Raw genomic sequence first — 19,928 nt, forward strand, 5'->3', positions numbered from 1 at the left:
ACGTCCAACCCTGAAATGTTACAACAATGACAGGCCTACTATTTAGCCACAGTTTACACAAGCTAATAATTTGCCTATTGCTCATTTTGCTTTAGAGTTTACCCGTTCTTCGGAACAATCAAAATCTTTTTCAGATGTTCTTCATTTCAGGATCAGGAGAGGAAAAAGGCACTGGAGCCAAGTCTTCTGGCACTGTTCCTGAGTCAGAACTGGCCATTACTTCTAAACAAAAACCAAGTCAGGGAGAGCATGCCTTGATAACCATTGATGATGACTGTACACCCCATTGTGCAGCTCCCAGCTCCGCTGACGTGGCTGTGGCTCCCCTTGAAGGTTCCAATTTCTATGTCAGAAGCTACCCACCTCTGGAGGATTGAGTCTTATTCATCTCTTGGATGGTTTGGGAAAACCTTTTAGCGCAGAAGTCACAAGCTGTTGTTGCTCCATAAATGCAATCTTCCCGCGATCATAAAGTGCGAGAAACCGTCTCGATGTTTCACTATCGAACCCTACCCATTGGATTGCTAGATTTATTCTATACAGTACTCTAGTCTCAGTGCCTGTGAATTCTCTTGAATCGACTAGATCCTTGAAATTGCCACCTCTGGCTCTTTCCCTCTAGAGGAAATTTTATATTGATTCAGAGGCTCGCCCAACCCCTTTGACCTCAATGTTTCCACTCTGGTACCCAGTGTATCAAGCAACTAGTTAGCCAACCTTTCTTCTACTTTCTCTGCATCCAAAATGCAGGACATGGAGGTTGCAGCCATATCAGCCACCAATGCCTGCTCTTGGCTAGATCACTGGTCAAGAGCAGTGTCCAGTTTTACTGTGACTGAAAATATGAGAAACAATGACATTTTTAAGCAGTTTAAAGATGTTTTGAGGTTGGGAGCCAAAGCTGTCGAGTCCCTTCTTCACCAGACAGTTTCCCTGTGGGGCAACTACATCCTTAAGAGGTACGATGCTGTTTTGGCCAAGTGACCAAGCAGCTGTCTCACAGAGATGCTGTGTGTGTGAGGAAGTTGAACTCGCTGGATTTCCCCCCAGCTTGTTCCCTCCTCCAGAAGTAGTTGTGGGTATTGAGATAGCTCATCAGTCTTCCTTTATGAGGAGAGCCGTGGCTCCAAGTATACCTGCCTCAGAGAAACTCTCCTTTCAAAATCCTACCTAACAGAGACGTTTGATATTTCCTACGGGTTCACAGCAGCCTAGGAGGCAAGATCACCACATTTTGATGAAGAGGACATCCCTCCTGATGAAGGAGTTGCAGCAGCAGAGGCTCTTGCTATAGAGGGCAAGTCCCCCAACTCACCACCAGTGGGGGGATACCTACAGTCATTGGCATAGGTGGATGTTCTTTGGAGGCCAATCCCTTAATGATAGAGGTTCTACATTCAGGTTAGTGAGTCCTGTTGTAGGTTGATTGCCCTCGCTAGCTTGGGATTTGAAAGTCTGTCCATTCTATTTGAAAGGCTCTTCAAAGGACCTCCTCCTTCAAGAGGAAGTGTCCACGATATTGCCCAAAAGGAACATAAAAGAAGTCCTAGACAACTTTCTACGCTTCTTCAGCAAACCTCTATTTAGTAAAGAAGCTGACAAGAGGCTGATTCCCCCATTATAGGCTTATCCTAGTTGAACCAGTTTATATTGCAAATAAGGTTCAAGATGCAGCCCCCAACCACAGTTCTTCAGACCATCAGGAAGAACAACTTTCTGCTGACCATAGACCTGAAAGACACCTTGTAGTGATTTGCAGACGGTGGTCGGACGTAGCTTGCAGACTTCCTAGTGTCAGAATGCCAACCAAACACTAACTTTGCTCTACACAAAAGATACGGTTGAATGACAAGAGATCTGGGCAAAAGGTACAAAGTCAAGAAAGAAATGGGCACTGGGCGCCACCCCTTGATTTTATATTGTGCAAGGGAACCCAATACTAGCTTAGAACTTCCCTGTTATTTTTTATCTTGAGTTTCAGACTTCCATCGTTATGCCAGAAAGGGTTCAAGTTCCGAAATAACTCGGTAGTGAAGGACAATTCCCTTTCTGCAGTTTTCGTCTGACCAGTGAGACGAGGTCCCCTCACCATGACTTGAGGCTGACTAGAGGTAGGTCAGTAACTGGACCTTTGGACCTAGTCCATGGGGTGACTAAACCCGCTAGAGGTGGGATTCTCAGGCAACAGTCGGTCATCACAATCGGGTGGCAAAAAGCCATAGAAGTCATAATTGTGATAAATGGACACCGCTGAGTCAGAAACAGGGCTTTCTATACTAGCAGGTCTAGACAAGTGTGTACTGGAACTCATGGAGCCAGCAGAAACTTCCCAGAATTCCCAACTCGGAAGAATGACACCTTCCTCTCAGAAAGAGGAGGTTAACATCGGGGTGTTGGAAATTCGGGCACAGGAGAGTGAACCACCAATGCAGGAGTCAAAATTGGGGTTTTACATATTTCAGTGGAGCGGTTCTCCCACAGCTGGAGGACCATACGATCTCGAACTGCTTCAGGCTTCAATACAGGAGTCTCATTGAAGTTTTCCAGTGGATATAACCCAGTATCCAGTATTCTTTTTTTTTCTCATAAGTCCTGGCTGGCATGAGGATGGGCATGGGCTGAGTAAGACTTCTCGTAGGACTGTAACTTTTTCTTCGTCGTCAGACAGGACTTATGATTTCGAGACAAAGGGTATGATTCAACTATTACAGCCACACCAAACGAGTTACTATCACTACTAGAATCATTGCTCTCCGAGACTTCAGATAAAGTCGGACTATTATCCAAAAGTCCTGAACTATTCTGAGTCTCAGTTACAGGATCAGGACCCCTTGGATACCAGAGAGAGTGCCTCCTAAGATAGACTGGAGGTTCAAGCCATGCCTTTAGGTGGATATGGTGAGCTTTTACCAGCTTACCATCAGGCAGTCGGTGACTTTATTCTCATGTACCGTAGTAACACTGAATACCCACTCAAACCTAGGGATGAGCTGGTTCGTCAGAAGATGTCCCAACTAGTGCACCATCTTAAGAACCAGAGAACCCTCAAAGTTTGTACTCAGGGTTTCCTTTAGCCCATGGGTCTCTCTTTTCTGCTGAAAGCATTGGAATACTGTCAACATCGTGAGCATCCTTCAGCATGTTTTCAGCTGGAGTAAAACCCATCTCAGTGTGGTGGGAATGGTTGTAGCCGAGAGCTGCTCGGGATAAATACTGTTCCCATTTCTGAGATTCCCCAGAAATCACCCTCAGTAACTACCTTTATAAACCTCAGTCTCTTGAACAAATGTCCCACTTCATCCACCCCACAAGTAAAGCTTCCTTCGCAGTAGCATGTAGAATTGCCCATTATTGGAGTTGCATAGTAACCTATTAGACAGTAGTTATCAATTGAACCCCCTTTTCTTTTTGTCTGGTCATAGAAAATTGACATAAGAGAAAACCCTTATAAAGGACTCATGTTTGTGTTGTTAAAAAATTACAGATTGTATAAAAAAATTGTAGAGTAAACCCTTATAAATTACTCATTTTTGTGTAGATACAATTCTTACATATTGTATAAAAAAAATTATTAGTATACAGTTGATACTGATGTGAGTTCCACATTGTTTTTTATTTCTATAGTTTCAGTATTTAATATTTTTTAAATATTTAACTTAGCCGGTGAATATATAATAGCTGCAACTCTGTTGCTCGACAGACACATACAGTAAAAAAACTCGCCAGCGATCGCTATACAGGTTGCGGGTGTGCCCACCGGCGCCAACTGTCGGCCAGATACCACTCTCGATGTAAACAAAGACTAAATTTCTTCTCTGTCGACGTGTCGACAAGACGTACTTTTACTCGCTGTAGAACCTGGAGTTTTCTCAACATATTTGGTGAAGTACTTCATTTTGGTTTGAGCTTTCGCAGTGCAGGTGTTTTATCTTCATCTTAAATCTTGAACTCGTGTTTGGATAGATTTAATTTTTGTTGACAAAGAGAGTATGGACTTTCTTTGACTTTTAAATGGCCGACCCTTCCCTTAGACGGAAGTGTGTTTAGGCTTTTAGCAATTATCTTATCACGTTATGAATTAATTATAGATTTTCCTCTATATATTTTATATCTCACCACCTTTATTAGGCCTCTTCGATTAACTTTCCATTTATAATAAACATAGAAATAAATTTTAATGTTTTGTTTATATGCGACCTTTTCTGAGAGTAGGCGGTCCTAACTTGGAAACCGAAGTTAAACAACGTTGAGCCCTTTCAAATCGTAAATAGCTTTTAAAGAGCTAATGATTTAAAACTTTTTTAAATGAATATTTTTAATAAATATTTTATGAAAGATTTTCTTTGAATAGTCTTCGTACTGTTTTCAAAGATGAACTAACGTTTAGTTTATTTATGCTACGCAGTTTGCGCTCTATCGTTATGATAGAGAGAGAGAGAGTATCACGGTTTCACTTTGCAGAAAGAGTAAATCGATTCTGACGTTTTGTTCATTCTTCTTTCAAAGCTTAAATGTTTTTAATTCTATTTTAAAGGAACTTTTTAATTGAAAAAACTTTCAGTTTTTTCCTTTGGTCAAATAACATGTTTTTTTTTGACGAAACGTAATTGGGCTCTTCTCTTAAGTGCGAAATCAAGAGAGAGAGAGAGAGAGAGAGAGAGAGAGAGAGATAGAGACGGAGGGAGAGAGAGGAGAGAAAACGTTCCGTTCAAGCGGGTAACGTTGTTCTCGAGTTACTCTCGTCCCTAGTCTCTGTACGGGGGAAAGGATAAAACGTTTTTAGTTTTATTCTCGTCCCCAGGCAATGTACGGTGAGAGATTGAAAACGTAGTTTTGAATGAACTAGTGTTTAGTCTCTTCCCCAACCACTGAATTTTTTATCTTAAAAGATGTTTACTGTTTTTTTGCTGGTATTAATGTGCTTGCATTATACGACTGATTTCGCATTTACTACCTTTTGATGAGGGTAGAATTGCGTGTTTCAGGTAGAAATCAGTAAAAGTTTCGATTTCAGTGAAATAAGTGCAAAACAGAAAATCGTAGTGATAAAGTGATATTGCGCAAAGTGTTACAGTGTTGCGTCCGAGGGTTCGTCTGTTCGTGCCTGTCGTTCACCTAGTCCGGGACCTCTTGCAAGCTCCCAAGCCCAGGGGAGAAGTAATGTCATACGACTTATGGGTTCGAGAGGCCTTGATCAGCGAACAGACGTTTCCCTCTATGGTATCGGGTGTATCTTACCAAGATCTCCCCTACCATAAGGCGAGAGAGACAATTTTCTCCTCGTCATCCGAAGGCTTTTCGCATAAGAAACCTGAAACAAGGTTTCGAGGCCCTTAAGCGAAAGTCAGTCCTTTCAGGGCAGGTCCAGCGTCCTGGTTGTAGCCATTAGGACAGCTCTGACCCTATGCAGTCATCGGAAAACTGCTCGCCGCCTAACAAAAGCGTAACACAGACTCCGAGAGTCTTTTTGTTGGCAAGGTTTTGCGGTCACAGACGTTACCCTCGTCTCTTACCGCAACCATTTCCGTTGATCCTAAATGGGTTGTACGGCAAGACATGCAGAATAAGCTTGCCTCCCTTATGGAAGACTATTCTGCCGATTAGTCCGTTGAGCCTAGCTGTTTATCTCATCGAGATCCTGGCTTTCAGCCAACCTAACGTTCCTTTGTGCGTCCTGTTGACGTTGGCGTAGCTAAGTCACGTCAGTCAGGTTGTTTAGAACCACACTCGATGCGGTCTCGTGTGGATTTTCAGCCACATTTGGACGTTAGGCCACTTACTGATGCTCCTGTTGACGTTCAGGACGTTCGCTAACAATCGGAGTTGACTTGTTTTGACGCTGTGCATCAACCTCCACATTCTAGAGTTGTTTTGACTGCTCATTCTAGGCGGTCAAAGCAGTCTCGAGTGGACGTTGTGCGTCCTCACGCACCTGTTGTTGTTGACAGTTCACAGACTGTCAAGCAGTTACATGACGTTGCGTCCTGGTCTCTCGCACCTGTTGTTGTTGACAGTTCACAGACTGTCAAGCAGTTACATGACGTTGCGTCCTGGTCCGCTACTAATGCACCAGTGCGTGTGGACTCTGCTTGTAAAGCATTGCCACTACGGTAGGTCTCTCCCTTGCTTGAGACTCGGCTATTATCGGACAAGGTTCCTTTAGATGAGGAAGTTGCTGTTCCCCCTCCTACTGATATTCCCTTGAGGACTCTGTCAGACGGAGAGGAGCCTAAAGTTGCTTTGCCCTCTATGGACTTTAAATAAATCATGCTGATTTTTAAGCATCTTTGTCCGGATCTTTTTGTAACTGCTGCTCCTCGTTCGCCTAAACGTCAGAGCTTACACTAGGCCTAGCTACTTTGAAGCCGTTGTTTTATAAGCTAGTGCTCTCTCGCTCTCCTAGAGAGCTTTACGTTGGCTAGGCGACTGGTTTATCACCAGGAGGAGTTTGGGGGATACAGCCTTTGCTTTCCCTTCTTTTAAACTGGCTTATAGAGCGAGAGTCTGATATGACACGAGAGAAGTTCTCGGCTTGGGAGTTCCTGCCTCTGCCCTGATAGACTTCTCAAATCTCGTAGACTCTCCTTGGCGCCTGGCCAGGAGATGCTCCAAGATTTTACAGGTCAACTTCACAGCTGTTTTCGAGCCTTTGAAGTTTTGCTGTACAATTATGTCATGCATAAACAAGGCTTTCAGGGATGGCTCCAATGATCTGACAGCCACGTTCTCTGCAGGGACAAGTCCCTCAGGGATGGCTCCATGATTTGGCAGCCATGTTCACTGCAGGAGTACGTAAGAGGCAAGTGCGCTCAATGTGTTCATTGTCAAGACAAACTTCACGATGAAGTCTACCAGGCTGTCTTGACAGCATTTATGGAAGGCGACTGGATGGTCTCTCTCGACCTTCAGGAGGCATACTTCCACATTCCTATACGCCCGGATTCCAAACCGTTTCTGAGGTTTGTTTACAGGAATGTGGGGTACCAGTTTTGAGCTATCGGAGATCAGAGCCTCCCTGTACTTGGACGACTGGCTTCTCAGAGCCTCTTCCAGTCATCGCTGTCTGAAGGATCTCAATTGGACTCTAGATCTGGCCAAGGAATTGGGACTCCTAGTCAATTTTGAAAAGTCACAGCTGGTCCCATCCCAAACTATTCTGTATTTAGGGATGGAGATTCACAGTCAAGTTTTTCGGGCTTTTCCGTCGGTCCCCAGAATAGATCAAGCCCTGCTCTCCATCCAGAAGATGCTGAAGAAAGAACGCTGCTCAGTCAGGCTGTGGATGAGTCTGGTAGGGACGCTGTCATCCCTGGAGCAATTTGTCTCGCTAGGAAGGCTACACCTCCGTCCTCTTCTATTCCATCTGGCTTTTCACTGGAAAAAGGACAAGACGCTAGAGGCGGTCTCGATCCCGATTTCCGAAAAGATAAAGTCTTGTCTGACTTGGTGGAAGGACAATATCAGCCTACGAGTGGGTCTTCCCCTGGCAGTTCAGATACCCAACCATGTTCTCTTCTCGGACGCATCGGACTTGGGCTGGGGCGCGACGCTGGACGGTCGGGAATGCTCAGGTCTGTGGAACTCGAGTCAGAGGAGCATGCATATCAACAGCAAGGAGCTTTTGGCGGTTCATCTGGCCTTGATAAGCTTCGAGAATCTCCTTCGAGGCAAGGTGGTGGAGGTAAACTCGGACAACACCACGGCCTTGGCGTACATTTCCAAATAGGGAGGTACCCACTCACTGACTTTGTACGAGGTCGTAAGGGACCTGCTCATCTGGTCAAAAGATTGAGGCATCTCCCTAGTAACGAGGTTCATCCAGGGCGACTTGAACGTCCTAGCAGATTGTCTCAGTCGGAAAGGTCAAGTAATTCCAATCGAATGGACCCTCCACAAGGATGTGTGCAAGAGACTTTGGGTGACTTGGGGTCAACCCACCATAGATCTCTTTGCAACCTCGCTGACCAAGAGGCTTCCAATCTATTGCTCTCCAGTCCCGGACCCAGCAGCAATACATATAGATGCTTTCCTCCTAGATTGGTCACATCTAGATCTTTACGCATTCCCACCATTCAAGATTGTCAACAAGGTACTGCAGAAATTCGCCTCTCACGAAGGGACAAGGTTGACGTTAGTTGCTCCCCTCTGGCCCGCGAGAGAATGGTTCACCGAGGTACTTCGATGGCTAGTAGACGTTCCCAGAAGTCTTCCTCTAAGAGTAGACCTTCTACGTCAACCACACGTAAAGAAGGTACACCAAAGCCTCCACGCTCTTCGTCTGACTGCCTTCAGACTATCGAAAGACTCTCGAGAGCTAGAGGCTTTTCGAAGGAGGCAGCCAGTGCGATTGCTAGAGCAAGGAGAGCGTCTACCATTAGAGTCTACCAATCGAAGTGGGAAGTCTTCCGAGACTGGTGCAAGTCAGTTTCCGTATCCTCGACCAGTACCTCTGTAGCCCAAATAGCTGATTTTCTCTTATACCTGAGAAAAGTACGATCCCTTTCAGCTCCTACTATCAAGGGCTACAGAAGCATGTTGGCCTCGGTCTTCCGGCATAGAGGCTTAGATCTTTCCAACAATAAAGATCTGCAAGACCTCCTTAAGTCTTTTGAGACCTCTAAGGAGCGTCGTTTGGCTACTCCTGGTTGGAATTTAGACGTGGTCCTAAGATTCCTCATGTCAGACAGGTTTGAGCCTTTACAGTCAGCCTCCCTGAAAGATCTCACTCTTAAGACTCTTTTCCTGGTATGCTTAGCCTCGGCTAAAAGAGTCAGTGAGCTTCATGCCTTCAGCAAGAACATCCGGTTTTCGTCAGAAAAAGCTACTTGTTCTCTGCAACTTGGTTTCCTAGCCAAAAATGAGCTACCTTCTCGTCCTTGGCCTAAATCTTTCGATATTCCTAGATTATCGGAGATCGTAGGCAATGAACTAGAAAGAGTCTTATGCCCTGTTAGAGCTCTTAAGTTCTACTTAGCTCGTACTAAACCTTTACGATGCCAATCTGAAGCGTTATGGTGTTCGGTTAAGAAACCATCCTTGCCTATGTCAAAGAATGCTTTGTCATGTTTTATCAGATTGTTAATACGAGAAGCTCATTCACACTTGAGTGAGGAAGACCGATCTTTGCTTAAGGTTAAGACGCACGAGGTTAGAGCTGTAGCAACTTCAGTGGCCTTTAAGCAAAATAGATCTCTGCAAAGTATCATGGACGCAACCTATTGGAGAAGCAAGTCAGTGTTCGCGTCATTTTACTTGAAAGATGTCCAGTCTCTTTACAAGAACTGCTACACACTGGGACCATTCGTAGCAGCGAGTGCAGTAGTGGGTGAGGGCTCAACCACTACAATTCCCTAATTCCATATCCTTTTAATCTGTCTCTTGAAATGTTTTAATGTTTTTATGGGTTGTCCGGAAGGCTAAGAAGCCTTTCGCATCCTGGTTGATTTGGCGGGTGGTCAAAGTCATTTCTTGAGAGCGCCCAGATTAGGGGTTTGATGAGGTCCTGTTGTATGGGTTGCAGCCCTTGATACTTCAGCTCCTGGGGGTCTGTCAGCATCCTAAGAGGATTGCTGGGCTCCGTAAGGAAGACGTACTCACAAGGCAGAGTAATCGTCTAAGTTGACTTCCTTACGAGGTACCTATTTATTTTGGTTTTGTTATATTGATAACTGCCAAAATGAAATAAAAAACTCTTAGCTTATACGATGTAAACATATTTAACTCTGGTCTCTACCCACCTCCTTGGGTGTGAATCAGCTATTATATATTCACCGGCTAAGTTAAATATTTAAAAATGATATTTTGATTATAAAATAAATTTTTGAATATACTTACCCGGTGAATATATAAATTAAACGACCCTCCCTTCCTCCCCAATAGAGACGCAGTGGGATGAGAAGAAATTGAGTCTTTGTTTACATCAAGAGTGGTATCTGGCCGACAGTTGGCGCCGGTGGGCACACCCGTAACCTGTATAGCAATCGCTGGCGAGTTTTTTTACTGTATGTGTCTGTCGAGCAACAGAGTTGCAGCTATTATATATTCACCGGGTAAGTATATTCAAAAATTTATTTTATAATTAAAATATCATTTTTCATCCCTGTAGGGTTACCCCTTACATTGTGCTATAGAAGATAGTAATGTTTTTTAAGCTTTTTCAGCATCTTTTTTTTACCCCTGCTGCAGTGTATACTATCTTTACCCTTTTGTTTCAATTGTTCTCTCAGTATTTAGCTGTAATTTCTCAAGTTACCTCACAACAATTATCATCTCTTGTGTAAGAACAGTTTTGGGTCAAGTTCTGTGGGAATTTAGAAGTAGATCAGCGTTCACACTCCCCAAACTTTTATCTGGGCTCCACAAGGCACTTGAAGAGTTGGAAGACCCAGGCCTACATGGCTGAAGACTATGAAGAGTGAAGTAGAAGATGGTGAATGGAGAAGTATTGATTTAAAAGCTCAAGATAGAGACGTCGGGCGAAATCTAACCGAGGCCCTTTGTGTCATTAGGTGTAGGAGGAGGAGATGATGCTGATGAAGTAATGTGAAATTTTTTTTTCCAAAATAAAGCTGGGAGAGAAACTTAAGAAAATGTAAATGAAGCATACTGTTTTATATTTTTGAAAGGCATCTGAATTACAGCATGTCATAATTTTATCCTTATAATACAGTTAAAAATGTTTGAGTCAGTCAAATGTAATACAGTATGCACATCTACATATTTATATAAACCATTTTATATTTTTAAACTTGATTAATTTCCTGGTAAAATTCAATGTTATTCTTATCACAGTTTAGGAAAAATCATTTTTATTGATACTGTATTTGTCTCTTGCAGATTGTCCGTTGATTCTGTCCGTAGTTCTAGTGTCGGAGGAAAGAACAGAAAGGAAACCCGGCCCATAGGAGACCCGGCGTTCAAGAGCGAATGCATTGACAAGATTCTAGAATTTCTGCTCAGCAATGGGTACGAGTACGAGATCCATCGACGTAATCTCCTCAACCCATCGACCAAGGACTTCACGCATATGTTTTCTGTGAGTAACGTCTTTGCTTGTTATAATTCTTAATCGGAACCTCGATTGGATGATGTTGAGGATGGACATTCATCTGTGGAAACCTCGGATAAGCTCTGCTTGATCATGTGGCTTTATGAGGTTAATGTACACTTTATCTTGTATGTTTACCAGCTGTTCAGTGGCTACTTTCCTCTTGGTAAGGGTTGAAGAGACTTTAGCTATGGTAAGGACACAGCTGTTCAGTGGCTACTTTCCTCTTGGTAAGGGTCGAAGAGACTCTAGCTATGGTAAGGACACAGCTGTTCAGTGGCTACTTTCCTCTTGGTAAGGGTCGAAGAGACTCTAGCTATGGTAAGGACACAGCTGTTCAGTGGCTACTTTCCTCTTGGTAAGGGTCGAAGAGACTCTAGCTATGGTAAGGACACAGCTGTTCAGTGGCTACTTTCCTCTTGGTAAGGGTCGAAGAGACTCTAGCTATGGTAAGGACACAGCTGTTCAGTGGCTACTTTCCTCTTGGTAAGGGTCGAAGAGACTCTAGCTATGGTAAGGACACAGCTGTTCAGTGGCTACTTTCCTCTTGGTAAGGGTCGAAGAGACTCTAGCTATGGTAAGGACACAGCTGTTCAGTGGCTTCTTTCCTCTTGGTAAGGGTTGAAGAGACTTTAGCTATGGTAAGGACACAACTGTTCAGTGGCTACTTTCCTCTTGGTAAAGGTAGAAGAGACTTTAGCTGTGGTGAGCCGCCCTTTTAGGAGAAGGACACTCCAAAATCAAACCATTGTTCTCTAGTCTTGGGCAGTGCCATTGGGTCTGTACCATGGTCTTCCACTGTCTTGGGATAGAGTTCTTCTGCTTGAGGGTACACTCGGGCTCACTATTCTATGTTATTTCTTTAACTTTTGTTTTATGGAGTTTTAATAGTTTATGTATATGAAAGATTTATTTAAATTTTTTTACTGTTCTTAAAATATTTCATTTTAATTGTTGATTACCTCTCTTGTAGTTTATTTATTTCCTTATTTCCTTTCTTCACTGGACTTTTCCCTGTTGTATCCCTTGGGCTTTTAGGATCTTGCTTTTCCAACTAGGGCTGTAGCTTAGCAAGTAATAATAATGATGATGATGATAATAATAATAATAATAATAATAATAATAATAATAATAATAATAATAATAATAATTAGTCACCAGTGATTGTAATTCTTGGTTACCAAGCAGTAATCGAATAATTTTTATGTTTCATCTTGTCATGATGGGTCTGCCACCAATGGGGAGTTAAGAGGAAATAGTATCCTAGCAATTGTAAGTTGTGGCTGGAGCTGACGTGTATCAAAAAGAGTGTTGTTAACTGTAGAAAGTATCTCCTCAGGATTAGGTTTACCATCATTAAATAGTAAGATAGTAATTATCAATACACTAGATCTGAAGCAGGATTATTATTACTATAATTATTACTTGCTAAGCTACAACCCTAGTTGGAAAAGCAGGATGCCATAAGCCCAGGGTCTTGAACAGGGAAAATAACACGGTGAGGAAAAGAAACAAGGAAAAATGAAGTATATCTTAAGAACAATAACAAAAGTAAAATAAATATTTCCTATATAAATTATAAAATCTTAAACAAAACAAGAGGAAGATAAATAAGATAGAATAGTGTGCCCGAGTGTACCCTCAAGCAAGAGAGCAACCTAAGACAGAGACAGACCATGGTACAGAGGCTATGGCACTACCTAAGATTAGAGAACAATGGTTTGATTTTGGAGTGCCCTTCTCCTAGAATAGCTGCTTACCATAGCTAGAGTCTCTAATACCATTTTCTATGATTTTATTTTCAGCTTAAGACTACATCTGTACAGGCTGTGATTCATGAGGTGAAGGTTGGAGCTGAGGGCTGAAGCCTAAATGGGAAATCCATTGATTCCAATGTGACCGGTCCACTCTGTCTCTTCATCAGTTTTTTATAAATTCAAACTTCAGCCCACTTCTGCCTGAATCACCTGAATTTTACCCGTTGTCTGATGGCGTCATATTACCGGCATAAAGGCAGCGGGCAATAGAGTGATTCCCTTCAAAAAGGCTAACGATTAGTACTATAGTCCATTTCTTTTATCGAGGCAGATTTGCACCGACTCGCAGCAGTGCCCTTTTAGCTTGGAAAAGTTTCCTGATCGCTGATTGGTTAGAATTATCTCATCCAACCAATCAGCGATCAGGGAACTTTTCCGAGCTGCAAGGGCACCGCTGCGAGTCGGTATAAAAATGCATCGCTAAAAAAAATTTACTATAGTATTCCCATTATCGAAATAACAAGTAATGATACAAAGCATTTTATCTGTATCGATTGTTACGAGTACTACTTAGCGTAAATTTAACTACAGTATACGCTAGTTTTATTCCATCTCGGATAATAGATCGATATTTTTCTAAAGAAATTACACTAACAGGACAAACATTTTCTTGGATATAATATATTTTCTTTTACATTATAATAGAAATACTTTTGCTTGATAAGTCAATATTTTCTTTCATTTCTTGCAAGAAAAAGGAAAGGGTTTTACATAATTTGACATAATTTGCAAATCATTCTTCAGCGAGTTCACATCACTTGTCCTGTGACGTCATATGTATGGCGGAATGTGCGCTGGCGAACCAAATTATTTCCTTTTGGTGTATTACTGAGTAATCATATTATTCCCATTATCGAATCATTGAGTCATAATACAAAGAATTACTAATGTTATCTGAAGAAATATGAAGATTTAACGGTGAATTAAAAATCAAAATACGGAGAGAGAGAACGTATTCATATGATAACTAATAATAAGGTCTATAAATGGACTGTATTGAAACTGTGATACCCTATTGTTGCTGATGTAGTATTCATTATGACGAGATTTTGAATAAGTTAAGAATATTATATTACAACTCCGTGTTATTCGTACTATAGTATATATAATTGCAATACGGTAGCGTGACCTTGAGATCAGCTGATGCCTACCGAAAGTAATTGTTGATTATTGAAATGCTCAAGAAATAGGAAAACAGAATACAAACATGCTTTAATAAACCACAATAATGACTAATGAAAAATGAAGGCTTGATAATGAATAAAAAATTAAATAGTGTATGAAGCTTTTAAAATAAACTACCCATACGAGACCGCGCGCGCACACACTCGCACAGAGTGAGAACGTTTTCGCTATAAATAAATTGTATGAAAACTGTGATATCCTGTAACATTTTGGTGCTGATGTAATATCCATCATGAGGATATTTCGAGTTGATTGAGAAATTACATACAAAAATACGCCTCTTGTCTGTGAGCAAACTTTTGATACGGTAGCGGGACCTTCATTTCAACTGATCATGACCAAAGGTAAACAAAATATCAAGTAATTCTTGATGTTTAAAATACTTTAAGAGAGCATATGATATCTGACTAAACAAGAAAATTAAATAATGGTATACAGTAAGAAAATATTGATAAGATATGACTTAGATGATTGCCAAATCATGACACATCATAATAAATCTACGGAAACTTCACCTTATGAATTTGACATTGTCGAAATCGACTTAGGACGTGTCTCTCGGTCCCTATCTCCGTTGTAAGTCTGCGACTACCTGTATTTGGGCTAAAGATTATTAATAATTTAGGGAGATGAAAGAGGAAATGGCAAATGGCCCTCCCTCTGACCTGCCTTACTTATTAACTTCATCTAGATAGGAAATCTGAATTCCAGAGTATATGTAGTATTGTTATTTTCAGGGACCCATGAACAAGATACAGTATACTTAAATAAAGATTGAGAACTTTATTTTTCATTTTAATGGCTATTAAGTTTCTTAATTGGGATGTTTATAATACAATCATGCTAGTTGACTATTGTGCGTGAAAAGGTGTTATAAAGATATTTTTTTGCTTTCATTTCAGTTCATATATCGCCATTTCAATCCGCTGTACACCCTTCCACACAAGTTTGAAGAGGAAATACCAAGATTAATGAAACTTTTGAAATATCCGAATCAGATGTCAAAATCAACTTTTATATCTGGTAAGTGACAATACGCTTTAAAAATGGCTATAATTTTTATAAATGTCTTCACCTAATTACAGTGAAAGGACTGTAGTAAGTGACAATACTCTTCATAAATGGCTATAATTTTTATTGATCTCTTCACCTAACTACAGTGAAAGGACTAGTAAGTGACAATACCCTTTATAAATGGCTATAATTTTTACTGTTCACTGAATTACAGTGAAAGGACTGTTGTAATAGGGTACCCCTTCCTCCTAATAAGTTTAGTAATTTTATTTTTGGAATATCTGTACGAGACAGATTGTTGAAAACTTCTTGAACATTTCGGTTTGAGTGTCTCTATCCTTCCCCATGTGCATTGCTGTATAAAGCTGCTTTCTATTTGTGCAAGGATGATAATGATAGGATAAGCAGTTGTTACCTCCGCCAACAAAGTTGGTAGGAGGTTGCGTTTTCACCCCTGTTTGTGTGTGTGTGAACAGCTTCCTGGCCGCAATTTTAATTGTAGAGTAATGAAACTTGCAGGGATTAACTATTATGTAAAAAGTTGGAAATTATTAAATTTTGGAAGGTCACGGTCAAGCAAAATGTCCAATTCATGTAATCGGTCATAAGTTTGGACATGGTTGTAACATTAACTTCAAACTTGCTTCATTTTTGACTGTATGAAAATATACGCCAATTAATATATGTCAAGGTCAAAGGTCATGGTTAAGGTCGAGAAATAAGCTTCCGCAGCAGGGGTCTGCACTGCACTCAATGCCCCTCTTTTTTTCTTTTGCTTTACAAACCCTTTGTTCAATTTTTCATACCACTTGGAATGGAGTGACATTTGCCTAAAATGAAATCTGTGAAAACCAAATTTGTTTAGAATACACCATTCCTCACTTCTTTACTAGATGGAGCCTCCAACACAATCATAAATCCTATTTTGTTCCGTAACCGAAATACAAACCACGCTATTTACAGAGGGTTTACCTTTTAGCGCAGCTGAAATGGCGAGCCCCTCCCCCCTCACACACAGATGAATGCTCACTTTCACTTTTGGCTCGGACTGTGACAGACGTCTCTGTCTTGGTCCTCTCTTGGCAGCCATTGTTTGTTTTGTCTTTACTTGATCGCTTACTTTTCTTTTACTCAATATATATGTAAACATGTTTTCATGTTTGTATATATATTTGAATATAGAAATAAGTAAGTTTCCTTTTCAGAGTTGTGTGTGTAGTGTACGATATCTATGTGGAGTCCTCGGCAGTTAGGCCACCACGGCGTAATTTTATGGGTGGCGATCGAGTTTGACTTATGTCTTTCTCTCTCTCTCTCTCTTGAGGTCGTTTACCCTTTTACTACGTGTTACTACGCCCTTGTAGCTTCCTTTCCGTGTGGGGGGGTTGCTACGCCGTACGTTTGTCTCAATTAGGCTATGAATCTAATTGTAGTTGTTGTTTTTTTCAGCTTGTAGAACGATTCCTTTCGGGGTTTTCGTTCTTTCTTTAGTGTTCATTCATTTTTGAATTACATAATTACATAGTTACATAATTATAATTGTTATAATTCTGTTTTGGTTACAGCTCTCCTTCCGTGAGTGTAAGTGGTTGTGAGGGCACGTGCCTGTTGTGTAATTCTTGTTTCCTTTCCCTTGGGATTCCTCTTCGGAGCCTTCCCGGGGGAATGAATGTGTACTAATGATTTTTGTTTTATTTTTTTACAGTTACCGATCTAGTTCGTTTCTGTAATATGGCAACGGTGTGAGCTGTCTTGTTGAGGCCTGGGGATTCGGCTGTTGCTGCCTACCCCCTTGTATTTTCGTCAGGGGCGTGTCTCCTTCTACTGGAAGTACTCCCGTGACGACGGACAGCTCTCCAGTTCATTTTAGAACTCTCAGGAGGCTTGCCTCCTTGGGCGGGTAACTTTCCTTCCGAGGGAAGTTTTTCCTGTCCAGGCTTGAGTTTTTCCCCTTTTGGGGGGTTCTTCTCTTGCCTTTTTTTCGTGCGACTATGCTCTCACAGCAGTCTGATCTCGTCTTCCCGACGGGCAACGGTCTTCCTGACGGACAACGGTCTTCCCGACAGAGCGGTCTTCCGACGGACATCAGTCTCCCGGCGGACAACGATCCCTTCGGGGCAAAGGGTTGCCTCCCCCGGGGGTTCTTCCCTTGCGTGTCAGGGTTCCCCTGCGCGCCCTTCTGCTGTGTTCTCTCCTGCTCCTGCTCAGTGTTAGACGCACAAGCGCTCTCCTGCTTATCAGCGCTCTCCTGTTCGTCAGCACTTTCATGATGATCATCCCTGCTGTTCCTGTTGGTTCCTGTTACGCGCCCTGTGCGCCCACGTTCGCCCTCGCGATCTAGAACTTTGGTTCAGGTCGGGGTCAAGGACTCTTCTTCTATGCGCAGTCTTCCACGCGTAGCCTTCTGCTCGTCAGCGATAATCAGCTCGCCAGCGATCACCTGTCTCTCGGCGATCTCCGGATCGCCCGCGTGTGTTACAGCCGGCACGCCAACGTTCTCCAACACTTCTGAAGGAACATGGTTCGCCAACTACTAGCTCGCCATCGCGCCACCCTCAACTGCGGATGCTGATCGCCTTCGCGCGACCCTCAACTGCGGATGCTGATCGCCATCGCGCGACCCTCAACTGCGGATGCTGATCGCCATCGCGCGACCCTCAACTGCGGATGCTGATCGCCATCACGCGACCGCACACCTGCGAATGCTGATCGCCGTCGCGCGACCGCCCACCTGCGGATGCTGATCGCCATCGCGCGACCCTGCGCATGCTGATCACCATCGCGCGATCGCCTACCCTGCGGATGCTGCTCCCCATCGCGCGACCCTCAACTGCGGATGCTGCTCCCCATCGAGCGATCGCCCACCTGCGGATGCCGCTCGCCATTGCGCGACCGCCCACCTGCGCATGCTGATCGCCATCGCGCGACCCTGCGCATGCTGATCACCATCGCGCGATCGCCCACCTGCGCATGCTGCTCGCGATCGCTCACCTTCGCATGCTGCTCGCCAACACACGATCGCTCACCTGCGCATGCTGCTCGACCATCGCGTCGGCATGACACAACGCACCATCGCCTCTCGCCCTTCCTACCACGCTCGTCCTCCTTCTGCGCTCCTTCGCTCACCTTCGTTTGCGTTACCGCGCATGGGCGCTTCCACGTTCACCCACGCGCAAATCTTTGAATTACCGTCACGCGAGCTCCAGGGCGATTGGACCACGATTCCCAATGGGGTTTTCGCAGCATGGCCAGCCTGGCAAGTTCTTCTGGAGCGTGTTCCCAGAACACGGCCTCACCCCGTAAACGCAGAGCATGGCACTTGCAAGAATAGGAGAAACTTTAGGGAGATCTGAGCAACACTCCTCTTTCCTGAACCTGGGTTCACCCTTCCCCGTCATTTCCTGGAAGGATTTTTGGCGGGGGGGCTTTCCGTTCGAGATTTCTCCATCGGACAAGGGGTGACTGCTTACCCCTTCCTCTGGGAGCTTACCAGGTCCTTTCCCTCCTCGGTTACGGCCCGAGGTTTGGTTCAAGGAAGCTACAGGAAGATCATGGGTACTTTCCTCCTCTCGAGCTCAGGCACCTTGGCCTTTCGTCGTTAAGTATCTAACTTGCGGACAAGCTCGATGTTGTACCATCTGGACGCGCTGACTGAGGGCTTCCTTCGGGTGTCTCATTTGTGGAGGTCGACGACCTCAGACACCCTTCCATCCTTGAGAAGAGTTTGTTTGTGCCCAAGGACAGAGACTTAGACAGCGGCTGTGCGGAGGAAATCGACTTCCGTTTTCACTCCTCCAAGGCGCTTTCTTCCAGACTCTGCAGGGCTCCAGCGCCCTTTTCTTTCAACCACGTCGGCCTAAGTTATCGGCTACGACAACTGGGACAAGGTGTCCAATTGCAGTTTCCTCCTGTCAGGAACAGATGGCACGGGAGGCTCCCCCGGGGGGGGCATAGTCCTAAAAGGAGCGGCAGAGTTCACGAACTCTAGGATTGCAGGTTTTTTGCTGGGAGGATGCTTAAGGTTACTCATCCGAATGACAGCTTCCCGATGCCCATTCCCGCACAATCTCTGTGATCAGCCAAGGATATCGCGCCTGCCGTCTCTGTCAGCGAATTCAGTGTCTCTGAACCTCTATGCCATAGCGTCAGCAAGAGTTGCCCGGTTGGGCAGAATGATCCATACCTTAGGCGAAGGTCTTCCTTAGGATCATCGACGGCTTCACCCCTGGCCTCCTCAGTCGATCCTTTGTTGTAAGGAAGGATCTGAGAGGGGATGTCCGTAGTCGACCTCTCAGCCCTGATCAAGTTTGTCGAACAAACTTCGGCCAGCGTAGACCAGCAGAATCGATCAGACTGGTAACGAGGCAACAGGACTCCTTAAACCCTGGATCGGAAGGACGGGTACTTTCAGTTTCCATTCCATCCATCTTCCAGGGTGCTCGTCGAATTCAGCCTAGACTGCAAGTATTCCTGCTTATGATGCAGTGTGGCTATCCCGCCGTGGCATAGCAGGTTTGTTTCCCCCAGAGAACTCTCCCTGCCTTCCTCTTGGCCGCTCAGGTGCAGGCTTCCGCCTCCTCTGCTGTTTGGAGGGCTGGTCAACTCCGGTAGGCTCGGGTTCGACCTTCTTCAGCGCCGGGACAAGCTTCCGGATGCTTACCATGAGTGTGGGCTCATGGTATTTTGCTTGGAGCCTTCTCTTCCTCTGCCTCAACATCTGGAGTATCTGGCCATGATATTGAGTTAACGGCCTTACCACGTTGGAAACCCCGCTTCTCGTCCGTCCAGCGAGGTTAAGCAACGTCGGTTCGGGTCGGTACTTGGATGGGTGACCACCTGGGGACGCCAGATTCTGTTACCACATC

At 43.8% G+C, this 19,928-nt stretch overlaps 1 protein-coding gene and 1 pseudogene across 2 annotated transcripts in view; both read left to right on the forward strand.

The window, feature by feature from the left end:
- Nucleotides 1-19,928, forward strand: part of LOC137641434 (kinetochore protein NDC80 homolog) — a 77,420-nt gene that overhangs the window by 26,228 nt on the left and 31,264 nt on the right. For both annotated transcript variants that reach the window (XM_068373971.1, XM_068373972.1), the window contains exons 3-4: nt 10,837-11,035; nt 14,952-15,072. In XM_068373971.1, coding sequence (XP_068230072.1) covers nt 10,837-11,035; nt 14,952-15,072 — 320 coding nt within the window. The remainder of the gene's footprint in view (nt 1-10,836; nt 11,036-14,951; nt 15,073-19,928) is intronic.
- On the forward strand, nt 19,806-19,924 carry LOC137641740 (5S ribosomal RNA; annotated as a pseudogene).

The sequence above is a fragment of the Palaemon carinicauda genome, chromosome 5 (assembly GCF_036898095.1).
Source record: "Palaemon carinicauda isolate YSFRI2023 chromosome 5, ASM3689809v2, whole genome shotgun sequence".
NCBI classification, from domain to species: domain Eukaryota; kingdom Metazoa; phylum Arthropoda; class Malacostraca; order Decapoda; family Palaemonidae; genus Palaemon; species Palaemon carinicauda.